The following is a 14,589-nucleotide window of genomic DNA, read 5'->3' on the forward strand; positions in this document are numbered from 1 at the left end:
TTCCATTTGAGCCAATTTACTTATTTTTCCGAGGTAATACAGTTACATGGTTTGAAATTCAAAATGTACAGAAAGGTATATAGTGCTAAGTCCCCTCCCAAGCCTGCCCCCTCCCCAGAGGTAATCAGTGTTACCCATTTCTCTTAAATATGCGTACATAAGCAAATATGTATTTATATTCTCATCCTTTCAAAAACAAACAGGAAGTGTACACTATACATATTCCTGTGCTTTTCCTTTTTTACTTGAAGATTATTTATTATTAATATCTAAAGACACATGATTTTTTAGCTCGATAGTATTGCACTATAAGATTGCATCAAGTGCCAGGTGGGATGACACATGCCTGCAATCCCAGCTGCTGGGAGGCTGAGGCAGAAGGATCACAAGTTCAAAGCCAGCCTCAACACAATGAGACCCTGTCTCAAAATAAAAAACAAAGGGCTGGGGACGTGGCTCAGTGGTTAAGCACCCCTGGTACCAAAAAAAAAAAAAAAAACCTGCAAGTATTGTTTTGACCAATTACCTAGGGAGGAATGTTTCTATTGTTTCCAATCTCTTGATATTACTGTACCCATCCCATCCCAGTCCAAACCCCAGGAGGGACAAACAGATCCCTCCAGGTCAGGCTCCTCCCCATTAGAGTCCCCAGCTCATTAACATGTCTGCACATGATTGGACAGTCCTGGCCTGAGGGTGGGGTTCCCAGGGTTTCTTGCATCTTGGTCACACACAACCCTGAGACAAGATAACCATTCTTCATTACCCCAAACCACCTGCAATGCTAGGTTGAGTTGCTGCTCACACTATGAACATTCTCATCAAGAGAGTACAGGGCCAGCAGATGAAATGGGCAGAGAGAACTTTCCAGAAACACATCCTGCTCCAGATCAGAAGTGGGGGCAACTCCTACTCCTGATATGTGACAGACAGGGATTATCCTCTTCAATGATTTGTCCCATTGCATCTTTGAGACTTCCACAAACTCAGGACCAGAAGAGACTGTAGTTGAGAAACGAGGACTAGAAAACATGGGGGCTAGGATAGAGGGACAATCACTCAGGACTTGAGGGGAAATTCCAGAACACAAAAGCAGGCAGGCACTCAAGAAGGAGGTAGTGGGTAAGAGGGGGTAAGGATGAGAGAAGGAAGGGACTTGGATAGAGGGAATGTGGGCAAAGGGTCCCTTCTAGCTCATCTGTGGACATGCAGGACTGATGGGCATCCTGCCCTGGGATCTCTAGGGAATTATTTCCATTGCAGAGTCCTTGGAAATCGTCTAAAAATATTTGGAAATAAAAGATTTTTTTTTTTTTTAAAGAGAGAAGCATTTGAAGAAAAGCATAGCTATCACTCCAGCCCCCTGGCTGGGTCATTCCTCCTCTCCCTAAGGTAGGAACTCAGCACAGCTGGGACCAACCAAGCCCAGTGTTCTTATGTCAGGCATCTCAGGATCACAATGCTCCAGGAGGAGGAGGCAAAGGAGGACAGTGGAAGAGAGAGGACCTTGACAGAGACATCAGGGGTATAAGGAAGGAGAAGAGGGAAACAGGCTGCCCTGCCCAGTGTCCAGTTGCTGCCCCAGCCCTTCTAACCTGACTCAGCCTCTGGTCAGATTGGCCATCCCAGGAACCAACTAGTTGTAAGAGAAGCCCCCATGGGAGAAGGCAGGGAGGTCAGGGGCACAGGCAGCAGCTTGGGACAGGCAAGCCAGGGGGTTGATCCCACAGTCCCCAGCATCCTGGTCCTCCCGGAAGTAGACTGAGTCAGCAGAGTAGAAGGAAGGGTCCTCATCAAAGAAGTTGTAGGGTCGGAGGAAGAAGCCCACTCCATTCCCCACAGTCACCGTGTTGGGAATATCCTCTGCATGTGGGATGTGCAGAAAACCAGCTGTCACCCAGGCCACCAAGTCCTATCAGGGGGAGAAGAAAGAGGATCATGAGGTCAGGCTTTGCTAGGGATATGCCCTACCTCCCCCAGTGGCCCTTCAGGGAAGGCTTCAGCTCACCAACCCATGGTTCTTGAACCTTTAAATATTTTCCCTTCTGACCCCAAAGTCAAAGCATGAAGAGTCAATTTCATAGTGGACTGTACCTGGGCTGCACCCTCCATCTCTGATGCTTCCTATCCCTCTGCCCTCTGCCTACCAACCCGAAAGCTACTTCAGCTGCTCTCCCCACCCCCCAACTCTCTGAGGTTTCCCAAATTATAACTCAAGCCAGAAGGATTGAATGAGGGAAGAGCAGGGCTTGAGAAGCAGAAGCAGGCTGCCATGGAGACTCTTTAATAGTCAAGGAAGGAATGGAACAAGCTCAAAGTGCAGAGCTGTGGTCTTCTCTATTAATTTCCAGCCCTGCTTGAGTCTTGAGGCTTGAAAAGGACTCAGTCCATGAATTCAAGTGCTGTAGGGTTTGGAAGACAGGCCCTGCTCCTCACCCAACTGATGCATATGACTTCCCAGCTCAGGAAGGTTCTCAAGAGAAAAGGATCAGGTCCACTAAAGTGCAGAAAGTAGGTGTCCGCTCCACCTGAGATCCCGTGGTTTTCAGGGACTCTCCCAAGAGAAGGTGAGACTCATCCTTGTACCTCTATCCCTCTGATATCCCGCCCCCCAAGTCAGCTCACCTCTCCAGCAATGGTCTCATTGTTGATGAAATCATTGAAATCCACAGTGGGAGCCCAAGGGTCATTTTGATTAAAGATGCTGGTGCTACTGGGCTCCTCCTCCTTCCGCTGGGTCACCGCCAGATGGTACCTAGAGGGGGACTGCTCAGGACTCCATGGTCACTAACCCCATTCTGCTGCCTGATCATGATAAAAGGAATCTGGGTGCTCAGACTTCAGCTTCTTCCTGTCATTCACATACCAACTCAGGACTGCGGAATTCCTGATGTCATCCTAGAGGGTTCCATCTTCCTGTTGGTCACCCTGCCATTTTACTGCATGGTCCCTCCCCCATCCAAAACAGGAATAAGTCTTCACTTCTCAGTTTTAGTCTTCCAAAGAGAAATGAGCCCCATTGGACACACTGATAGCTAAGAAATGCTGAGATCTCATCTCATCGTGAGTACAGTCCCAACTGATACTAGTGTCCCTCCAATGCTTCCCTCCCACTCTCACCTCCTGCAGCCCTGACAGCCCACCACTCACCTCTCCCAACTGAAGGCTCTCTCCATGGAGCTGTTCTGGGGCAGTGGCTCCCCTGCAAAACTAAGTATCTGGATGCGGTAGCCTCGTGGGTGACCCCACTTATTGCTGTGGTTGCTGGCCAGGTACAGGTAGCGGGGAGTGGCCCCTCCCAGGGGGAAAGCAGCCTGCTCCTCTGTTTCCAGCAGCTTTCGGGTCACCTGCATTCTCTGTACCTGGTGTTCAGGGTGCCAGGGCACAGTCGTGGGGACAAAGGCCATGTCTTCAGCCCAGACCCAGTTCTCCAGTCCTGTGTGGGGTGGGTGAGGGTGGAAGGCTGATCATATAGTTGCCCTGGTCCCTCTGGAGTCCTCCCCCACCTGGCTTCAGAGGGGGGTCAAAGAGCATCCCAGGACAGAGTGTGGCCTCTGTTTCCTTTCCCTCTGAGACAACCCCAACCTGCCAGTCGAAGATGTTGATCTCTAATTAAAATATTTTTTCAATATTTCATTCATTTTCCTTTCAGCATTCTTCTTATTATTGTAAGTTGTAGATGGACACAATACCTTTATTTTATTTATTTATATGTGGTGCTGAGGATTGAACCCAGGGCTTCACACATCCTAGGCAAATGCTTTACCACTGAGGCACCACTCCAGCCCCTTTCAACATTTTTTTTTTTTTTGGTACTGGGAATTGAACTCAGGGGCACTCAACCACTGAGCCACATCCCCAGAGGTATTCTGTATTTTATTTAGAGACAGGGTCTCACTGAATTGCTTAGTGCCTTGAAGTTTCTGAGGCTGGTTTTGAACTTGAGATCCTTCTGTCTCAGCCTCCCAACTGCTGGGATTACAAGCATGCCTGGTCCTTTCAACATTCTTCAGCAGACAGGACTGTGCTTGCCCCTGGGGACAGAGATGAATGAAACACCATCCTAACCCTACTGTTGTCCCAGGGGACAAAGACAGGAAATCACTGCCTACCCTATAATGGGAGAGGGGCACGGGTGAGGCAGAATCAGGGTTACAGGAATATAGGTGCAGGCAGTGATATGGCCCCTCTGGGGCAAATTTTCTGCCTAGCCTGAAGGGATGTCACCAAAAGAAATGACATGGAGGGTCATTCTAGGCATGAACAAAGCCTAAGCCAAAATCAAGAAGACTAACTATAACCTGTTTGCTCAGGCACAGGGAGGATGTGGGTGTGGCTGTGGTCAAGCAGGGCAGGTTGGAGCTCCTCCAAGAGGGGATGACCCTTGTAGTTTGTTCTGTAGCTGATGTCCTGCAGAGGCTGGGTAAGTTGGGAGCTATGTAAATTGCAGGCTGGCACGGGTGGCCCTCTTGGCACAGAGTGGACCCTGGATCTGAGAGCATCAAGAGGGGAGGCAGCAGAGAGAGGGCTGACATCTATAGGGGTTACCAGTGAGGGTTCTGAGATATTGCAGAGGCAGAGCAGGGGAAAAAACAGTGATAATGAACTAAAGGAGGGAAGTGAAAAGACAAAGACAGAAATTTCAAGAAATCATGTAGCCTTGACTCTGACCAACTTCAGGAAATTCCTGGAATTCTCCACAGTATTCATTCTACCTCTCACATTGAAGTTAATTGTGGCCAGAATGAGTAATAGAAAATCAGGAAAGAGGAGGACACATCTCCCAGGAAATGTACAACCTAGGTTGTTCCATGATGGTCTCCTTGTGCCAGGGACTCAGCAGAATGCAAACAGATCCTCTAACATACCAGCACTATGGTCCAGACACAGAGAAACGAGCCGGAAAACCAAGAGCTGCTTCCCTGAAGTGGGGCCCACATAAGTGCATAGGAGATAATAGGGAACAGACCCTGGCTCCATCCTGACTTAGCCATTTCTCAATATTTTCTTTCTTTCTTTTTTTTTTTTTTTCTTTTACTGCAATACTAGGGGATTGAACCCAGGGCACTTTACCATTAAGCTGTATTACCAGCCCTTTTATTTTATTTTCAATAAATTTCATTTTATTAAACTACTGAGGGTCTTGTTGGCCTTGAAATTGGGATACTTCTGTTTCAGCCTTTGTGGCATATGCCACAGAGCTCAGATGTTTATTTTTTGAGACAGGATCTCTCTAAGGTGCTCTGGCTGGCCTCAAACTTGCTATCTTTTTACTTCAGTCCCCCATGTCTCTTGGATCATTGGCATGCAGCATAGCACCCAGCTGATTCCCAAGATTTTCTAACGGGGTCACATGGAGGAAAGCTGGCAGTTGAGCTCCCAGCCAGCAAGCTAAGATCCAAATAAAATTCAACAGCCAGCTTTCTCCCATACAGCCAGAAGGGAACCATGAAAATCAAAATTCTTTCTTTACTGCATAACCTACAAAAAATCCCAAACAAATGGAACTCTTCAGTCCTTCTTGCACAATCCTTGTTCCCCATCAAGATGTCTTACCTGCCACATCCAGATCCACCTTGAAGTGGGCACTGTGGGTGTGAACCGTGCCTAGCGTGTGTTCCCCAACTCGGTTCCCATACTTTTGGGCAGCACCAAAGAGGAACGAAGAGCTGATGTAGCCCGTGGCATGGACTTTGATTTCTATGGCCCCGTTGGGGTGGAAGATCATATCCCACACATAGTCATAGTTGAGCAAGGTAGAAACAGATCTGAAGACCAGCACTGTCTCCGCAAGGCCCCCAAAATAGTAGGAGTTGAAATCTGAGTGATGTCGCCGCAGGGGGAGGCCCTGATTCTGTTCAAACACACAAAAGGCATCATGTATTGTCTTGGGGGTCTGGGACTCCAAAAGGAAGTGCCAGTCCAACATATGTGGCCAGGTAGGGGCAGTCCACCCCACGCGTCAAGGGTGTTGGAGTACTTGCCAATGCCAAAGCTACCATCCATATAGCGGGTCAACATTGCAGCTGGGGAATTTCCACCATAGATGGCCACGGCCTCCTGGACGCTGACTTCATAGGCCACCCTCTCCCTTTGGAAACGGATGTCAAAGATCCTCGGACCACTGAAAGCTCCAAGGCCAAAGGAGAAAGTCCACATTGAGGAGGCCACTTGATTCCCCTGGACACTGAAGCGGGGACCCTGGGGATGGAACTGCAGAGGGGGAGACGGACCAGGGGGCACTGGGGACTTCAGGGACCAGGACCCACCTGTGCCATTGTCTGGGATTACCACCACATTCACCAGGCCAGCCTCAAATTGGTCCTCTAGCTGGGCCAGACTCTCATAGTAGCGGCCTTGATAGAATACCTTCTGGATGGTCCAGTGGGCAGGGTTCAGGGCCTTGTGGTCCACCAGCAGCTCCAACCCCACAGGGTGCAGGAAAAATCCCAGCCCCTGAGAGGTTGTAGTAGAGGCCAAACCAGGTGGCCCGGTCCCCTGATTGTAGACCACGGGGAGCCGTGGTCATTGTCACCAAGTTTTTTCTCTGAATTTTGTAGAAGCAGCAGTGGTGAAGGAGTCCCTTAGCCTGGGGCAGTTCTCTGTTGAAGATCATCTGGTCTATGTCCAGGTATTCTCGGATCAGCACAGGGCGTCGGTGGTAGGGCAGGGGGCCCCCATGACGCTCCACAGTCACATCCCGCATGTAGGAGGGGTGAGGCAGTGGCCCCACCACCAGCTCACTTACATTGGGCTGGGATTGTCCACCAAAGAAGATGATGGCCAGTGCTTCTCGGGCAGGTGGCGGGCCCCCTCTGTCCAAGTGGGTCAAGGCAGCAGCCTTGGGGGGCAGCTGCAGCTCCACTGAGAAGACACAGTTGTCTGAGGGGCGAGCCTGGGTTGCATCCACCAGCCCTGGCCCCAGCTTCTGGGCCAGAAAACTCATCACAGCTGTCAACTCTTCTGGGCTCAGGTCTGCAAACNGGGAGGGGCACACCAGAGTTGGGGGGCGGTCTCAGCAGGCTGCAGCAATTTCCACAGACCTTACATGGCTTTGTTTTCCAGGCTCCAAATCAGACTCTGCTCTGTAGGTCAGGGTTGGAGTTGGGGAAAGCTGGGGCTGGCGGAAGGGGGAAAAAAAGAGCTTGTGCAGAAAAATCCACCACCAGCAAAGAGGTGGGTCTGCCCAGCAGTCCCTGGGCCTCTCAGCCCGATTTCTTCTATAAGCCCCACCTTCTCTGGGCCAGATGTTCTCTTTCCTGTAACTGGGAACTATTGTTCTCCTCCCAAGCAAACCCTTACCTCCAGCCTCCTCAGCTTCCCAAGCAGCATTCCTTGGCCAGGTCTACCCCCCTTGCACTCTCTCCTCCATTGCTAATTTCATTGGCATGAGTCCTCAGTATTCCTTAGAGGACTCTACACACTTAAAAAGTCAAACAGAACAAACTCAAGTGAAATTCTTATAAGACTTTTTATTATCAATTACACATAACAACCATTCCTTTTTAATACACATGCATAAAGGAATGCCTGGTATGATGCAAACATCAGCTAATTCTGAGTGGTGGGATTTGTGGTGTTTTTGCTTGAATATTTCAAAATTGTTTTTATAAATTTGTCATTTACAAAATGAGCAGAAAGTAAGAATTAACCAAAGTGACACATGGAGATTTTATAGCTTGGGAGGAGGATATTCCCTAAGGAGTACGGAGGGTAAAGAGTCTGAGGAGCAATGTGATAAAAACACAGGGAACTGAAGGGGGAATGGAGAAGGCAAGTGTCTCTCATCAGATGCTGCTCCCTACCCCTACCCCCTATGTTCCCCCCTACTCTCAGATCTAGAAACCTTGATAAGAAAAAAGGGGAAGGTCTGGTATACAGGCTGCCAAGTTGGGGGTGCAGGCCACAGGGTTGATACTGCAGAGCCCAGCATCCTGGCCCCTCTCAAAGTAGACACTGCCAGGGGAGAAGATGGAGGGGTCCTCATCAAAGAAGTTATGAGGTTGGAGCAAGAAGCCAACTCTGTTCCCCAAAGTCACCGTATTGGGGACATCCTCAGCATGGGGAATGTGCAGGAAGCTGGCTGTAACCCAAGCCACCAGATCCTGCAGGAAAAAGGAAGAGCTGGAGGATTTTGGAGGCAAAACCCAAAGAACCACCCCTCAGTCACAACTCCCTCAGGCTGTTTTATGCCTCTGCCCAGCAGCTGGAAAGTGGGCAGTGTCCCATGACTAATCTCACCCTAGGAGGGATGACCCATTTGGTCAACAGAGAACCCCTTGCCCCCAAATCAGAAATAGAAACCATTCCCTCTAACCTATGGCTAGAGGCTGGGCAGCCAAGATGCAGGCATAGAGGAGCAGCCCTCCTGAACCTACAGCTACCAACCTCTCCTAAGAGGGTTTCGTTGTTGATGAAGTCAGTGAAGACAATTGAGGGTGTCCAGATGTCAGACTGGAAATAGATGCTGCTGCTCTGCGATTCCTTCTCCTTCCTCTGGGTCACCACAAGCTGGTATCTGACCAGGAATTGTCATAGGAAGGTGGTGTTGGAAAATATCAAGAGCCATTACTAGCCCACAAGTCCTTTGGATCACATTCTGAGAGTCCATTTCCCACCCCATTTCTACTTGGATCTGAGGGCAGGTCCAGGGATAAATGGTAAGCCATGGGTAGTGAGTTAGGGCCAGTCCTTCCCTACCACCCACTGTCCAGGGCCCTCCTCACCTCCCCCAGCTGAGGGCCCTCTCCATGCTGCTCTCCAGGGGCATGTGTATGCCAGGGGGGCTGTGGATCTGGATTCGGTATCCACGCTGGTGACCCCAGGCATTAGTCTGGTTGCTGGCCAGGTAAAGGTAGCGGGGAAGGGGGCTTCCCCAGGAAAATGCTGCCAAATCCTCCCTTCTCAGGACCTGCCGTGTCAGCTGTGGCCGCTGCAGCTGGTGCTCTGGGCTCCAGGGGACTGCAACAGGTTTAAACACCACGTCTTCTGCTACCACCCAGTTTTTCAGCCCTGTCAGGGTGAGGGAAGGGAAAGGAGTTCTACACCAAGTAAGGTGGTTTGGACAGGCCCATCTTCCCCACAATGCTAACTGCACTGGCCTGACATCAGAGAGTACCACCCTGTGCTAGCACAGTGTTACCCCACCATCTTCTAACTTGCCCTGTCCAGTAGGATAACCACTATTCTCATGTGGCTTTTTAAATTGAAAATTCAGTTCCTTGGATGCAGTGGCCGCATTTACATTGTTTGGTAGCCACATATGGCTAGCAGCTCTTGTATATAATGATAGCACAGATACAAACATTTCCAGCATCGCAGAAAGTTCCATTAGCATTTGCCCACCAACAGATCTTATACCAATATTTGCTTCTCTGATTCTTTCTGAATCTCTACCCTAGGCATAATCAAAGCAGTTTTATTGCTATTTTTCCAATAAATGGAAAAACACATGCAACTGGGTAGTAACATTCTTTTAACTATGAAAGGAATCTGTCTTGGAGAAACTAGTTAGGAAAACTCAATCCCCTCCCACAGTCCCAGATCTCCAAGCTCTGTGACTGCTTTCTACCAGCAAGGTAGGGAAAGCTTCCAATCATTTTCAAAATCAGCAGATTTGTAACTCTTTCTTTTTCCTTGCAGTACTAGGGATGGAATTTAGGGGCGCTCTACCACACCAAGCTACATCCATGGCTCTTGTTATTTTTTGACAGTCTCACTCAGTTGCCCAGGCTAGCCTTGACTTATGATCCTCCTGCCTCAGCCTCCCAAGTTACTTGGATTATAGACATGAGCCACCATGCCCGGCCAGATTTGTCTTTTGTTTGGGAGTGCCTTGGAATTCTATTGCACCCACAGCCTGCATTGCCCAAAGCAGTATTTGATCACTCTCTCTTCAGGTTGAGACTGTTAGTTCCTTTAAATGTGACCTATGGAAGGTACCTGACAGTGAGGCACTCCACTGGGGCTAGCACCTCTGCCAGCTGCAGTTCTGTGCTGGCACCTAACTACCAACTTCTGGTCCCACAGCAGCAACCTGGGCTGCACACACTAGCAACTCAACATTAACATTACCTGACTTGACTTCCCAAAATAAGGCTCTTTAATGCCAAAAACACTGAAGTGAAACTTCCAATTGGAAAAGTCATAGTCCAATTATGTCAGAGTAATCTAGCTAATATGATTATTTCAGATGTGTTTTGGCTTGAGTTTTTCCTCCGCCCACCCCTCCACAAACTCAAGCACAAGCCTGTATGCATGCAGGGTACAGATTTTGTACATAGGAGGCTAATGTTTCACAAGAAATACTTAGTTATACTGCATTATTCTTGAGCAGACACTTCCTGCCCCATCCTCCTTAATTTCCCCAACTATAAAATGAGGAGGGGCTGGTGGATATCTAATTTTCTTTCTGGGTCTAAGTCTGTGATTTGACAAGTTTGCTTTCTGTCCTTGAAAGATCTGTCAAGAGCAGCAAGTCTTCTTTAAGAATTCCTTTCTACACTTGCAGCAAGCCTATCACACATCTGACTCATCTCTGGAAAGTTAGTTCATTGTGATCACAGGTATGGGGCAGCCCTCCCCACAAGGCCAGTTAGCACTGTGGAGAAACCCCTAGTATGAGACCCTGTCCTCCAAGCCCCAGGTTGCTTTCTGCCTATGCTCAACTCTGCCCTCCCCACCCCCACTCACTCTCAGGATTACTGAGCAAGTAGCAAAGTACATAACTCCAGCCCCATCCAAACTGACAGGGCTAATTCACTCTCCTAAGGTGTCACCCAAGGCTAAAGCAGCCAGACAGACAATACATTTAAACTAGTTTCACAACTGCTGCTGGTCCTGGAGGTTGGGGCTGGGTGGAAGAACCCTTTACACCTTTGGCCAGATACCCAGAAGCCCAGACGTGGACTAGCTGACTACACTCACAGTCCAGGTTCTCCCCTTCCATAATCACTGTGGAGTTGGCATAGTTGCCTTGCTGTTCATGAGACCTCAGCTTAACCTAAGGGATTCCCTCCCCTCCCCTAACCCCACCCCTCAATTTTCACACCCTGAATACTCACCTGCCACATCCAGGTCCAGCTTGAAGTGGAAGGCGTGCGTGTGCACCGCCCCCAGCACCCGTTCCCCTACACGATTACCAAAGAGGAGGCTCTCTGCTCCTCCACTCAGGAAAGCTGTGTTGACATAGCCTGTGGCATGGACCCGCCCTTCAAGCGCCCCATTTGGGTGCAACACAAAGTCCCAAATGTAGTCATAGTTACCCACAGATGACACAGACCTGACCACAAGGGCTGAGCTGGCCAAACCACCATAGAAATGACTCTCAATGTAATTGTGGTGCCTTCGAAGAGGTAGTCCCTGAACCTCCTCAAATACACACACTGCCCCTGGGAGCAGCTGGACTGTCCCTTTGCCTGCTAATATATGGATGTCCACCATTGTGGCTTGATAGGGGCAGTCCACACCCCGTACTAAGCCTCGGCTGTTACGGCCAAGTCCATAGCTGCTATCCAAATATCGGGTCATCATTGTCTTGGGTGAGTCAGCACCATAGACAGACAGGCACTCCTGGACACTGACTTCATAGGCCACTCGCTCACCCTTGAACCGAACATCAAAAATCCTTATGCCACTAAACACCCCATGGCCAAAGCTCAATGTCCAGAGGGGGGATACCACCAAGTTCCCTTGTACATTGTACTGAGAACCCTGGTGTGAGAAATGAAGAGGTGGAAGAGGGCCCAGGGTGATTCGGGACCTGAGGGATGAAGACCCATTTGGTGTGGGTAGAGGCACTCTAACCACTTCTAGCCGGCCAGCTTTAAACTCCCATTCTAATTGGCCCAAGTCTGCATAGTAGTGCCCAAGGTAGAAGACCTGCTGGACAGTCCAGCGGGCAGGGTCCAGGGCACTGTGATCCAACAGTATTTCCAGCCCCACAGGGTGAAGGAAAATACCAAGACCTGAGACATTATGGTAGAGGGCAATCCAGGTAGCCCGGTCCCCTGAGCGCAAACCTCTAGGGGAGGAATGTAGAGGTGCCAAAGTGGAGCCATTGTAGTTCAGGACAGAAGCCAGGAAGACAGGTGCCTTGGGTAGTTCCACCTCTTTCAAATGCCTCCATGTCTGTACCAATTCAGATCTCAGCATGGGACGTCGGTGATAGGGCAGTGGACCACCATGACGCTCCACAGTCACATCCCGCATGTAGGAGGGGTGAGGCAGTGGCCCCACCACCAGTTCACTCACATTGGGCTGGGGTTGTCCACCAAAGAAGATGATGGCCAGTGCTTCTCGGGCAGGTGGCGGGCCCCCTCTGTCCAAGTGGGTCAAGGCTGCAGCCTTGGGGGGCAGCTGCAGCTCCACTGAGAAGACACAGTTGTCTGAGGAGCGAGCCTGGGCTGCATCCACCAGCCCTGGCCCCAGCTTCTGGGCCAGAAAACTCATCACAGCTGTCAGCTCCTCTGGGCTCAGGTCTGCAAACAGCTGGCTCTGGGCAGGGTGTGTCCAGGGCTGGGCACTGGGATATACGGAGGGACAGCGAGGATGCTGGCTGGAACCACCTTGCCTGGTCAACAAGATGTAGGCCAGAGCGAAGATGGTAACAAGGGATAGCACCAGGAATACCAGAACCACCTTGAGCTTCATGGTAGATGCTGAAAACTAAAATCAGAATCCTACCAGCAGCTCCTTCCAGTTCCTGACATCAAGTCAGTGTTTATATTCAGTAGGATGGATACGAATGGAGAAAACTCCACCCTGTGGGCTGGACAGGAAATGTCTAACCTGATTTGCATAATTTTGTTCCAATTTTCTGCCCTGTGGTTTGGCTTTTTCCTTGTCCCTGAACTCCTACTAGTAGCAGTAAGTATCAACCACTGATTCCCATCACTTAGACCAGTTGAGAATGCATCTGGACTAATGATACGAAACTTCACCTTCCACCCAGAATAGGTCTGAGAAGAAAGCAAATCTCTGGTGCCTAATTCAGTTCTGCATATCACACATATAGGCAACCAAACCATTTTTTTTTTTTTAACTTTATGCCAGGCACTAGACTGCACTATACTCCAGTAGCTCCAGGATATACTGCCCCGTTCAGCAGTAAGCACTCAGTTCTGCCTGTGACCTAATGGCAATCCCCTCATTTAGCTTCAGGCTTCTTCTATCTAATCAGTGAGAAAGGAGGAGAGGTTGAGGGCCTGGCCTTTGCATTCAGATTCCAGCTTCCTAAGCTGTGTGATCTTAGGGGAGAGACTTAAATTCTGAGTCCTCACCTATACAGAAGGCATACAGAAGGCATAAAACTACCCAATAGATTCTTAAAGATTAAATGTGATCGTGCATATCAAGTGCTTACCAACCCAACACAGGGTAGGTAGTCAAAAAATTGCTAGCTATTGGTACTAACCTGTGAAAGAGAACAGAGTAGATGTACTCTCATTGTTTAAGACCTTAAAACTCTTTACAGAAACAATGGGATCATTGGAAACCATAAAGCTACTTGCAAGATGAGGAAACTTTATTTCAGAGGGAAATAAGAGTCCTAAGCAGCCCTCCAAGTAATTTTAAAACCAAGACCAGAATCTCCTCAACAATTTAAGACATTATTCAGAGAGGAGAATTAATATAAGGTAAAGAAAATGACTGAGGATATTCCTTGACCACATCATTCCCCACATGGAACTATAGCAGCCTCTACTGGCAGCTCATGGGAAGGAAGGAACTAGGATCTTGTGCAGGTAGGACAAAAGGCAGCTAAGGTTTGGGAAGAGCTAACTTTCACATAATTTCAAAATGAACACAAAAGAAGGACCCACCCGTCCCTCTTGGTGGGCATGTCTCAGTCTTCCCACTAACCTAGAAAAAGAGGCAGCTCAGTTGGCAAAAGGACACACAATAGCATGGCTGGAGGTGTTGTGGAGGCAGGTGTCCGAATATGCATGCATGAACCAGTATGTCCCTTGCCACTAGAGCATGGCACCAGGGTCTCCAGCTTTAGAAAGAGGTCAAAGTACCTGTATTTTTAATAATTTCTTGACATGGTAAAAGAATTTTACATTACAATCCAAGGGTAGTAAGGTGAGGAGGCAGCAGAACAATTGAACAAAAAGGGAAACTGAGAAACACATGGTGGGAGGAGGGAAGGGTTTTAGTTGGAAAGGATGCAGGGGTACGGGTAGGTAAGGGCACTGCCCAACTAAAATGCAATTGGCTTGTTACTGAACACTATTCATGGGAAGACAGCATCCCGGCTCCTTTTCTACAGAATACTGGGAGTAAAAATGATGCATCCCAGATGGATATGATTGGGGTTGGAAGACAGAGACAGGGAAGAATAAAATTCAGAAATAGACACTGAGAGTCACTGGCAGACTGACACAGATATCAACTCTCATTAGCAGGAAAATAAAAGCTGGGGGAAAACGGGGGTTAACAAAAAAAGCTGTAACAATAAATGATATCTCTGGAAGGTTCAAGAGAGGCAACTGACTCTTCTATGGTTTTGACTTGCCTGGCGTATTCCCACACGCACACATATATACATCATATGTATGTGCACACACACACATATACACACAAATG

At 48.9% G+C, this 14,589-nt stretch overlaps 2 protein-coding genes across 2 annotated transcripts in view; both read right to left on the bottom strand.

The window, feature by feature from the left end:
• Aoc3 (amine oxidase copper containing 3) lies at positions 1 to 12,670 on the bottom strand. Its single transcript, XM_015495653.2, is given in 8 exon segments — positions 1 to 1,912; positions 2,626 to 2,755; positions 3,151 to 3,436; positions 5,557 to 5,929; positions 5,931 to 5,966; positions 5,968 to 6,456; positions 6,458 to 6,983; positions 12,488 to 12,670. Coding segments are annotated over 8 exon segments (2,280 nt in total). The 5' UTR covers positions 12,652 to 12,670; the 3' UTR covers positions 1 to 1,636.
• Positions 7,453 to 14,589, bottom strand: part of Aoc2 (amine oxidase copper containing 2) — a 25,881-nt gene continuing 18,744 nt past the window's right edge. The window contains exons 4-7 of the mRNA XM_048790865.1: positions 11,064 to 12,556; positions 8,727 to 9,012; positions 8,389 to 8,518; positions 7,453 to 8,105 (exon numbers count right to left, since the gene is read on the bottom strand). Coding sequence (XP_048646822.1) covers positions 7,839 to 8,105; positions 8,389 to 8,518; positions 8,727 to 9,012; positions 11,064 to 12,450 — 2,070 coding nt within the window. The 5' untranslated portion in view covers positions 12,451 to 12,556 and the 3' untranslated portion in view covers positions 7,453 to 7,838. The remainder of the gene's footprint in view (positions 8,106 to 8,388; positions 8,519 to 8,726; positions 9,013 to 11,063; positions 12,557 to 14,589) is intronic.

Source organism: Marmota marmota, unplaced genomic scaffold, assembly GCF_001458135.2.
Source record: "Marmota marmota marmota unplaced genomic scaffold, marMar, whole genome shotgun sequence".
Classification (NCBI taxonomy): Eukaryota; Metazoa; Chordata; class Mammalia; order Rodentia; family Sciuridae; genus Marmota; species Marmota marmota.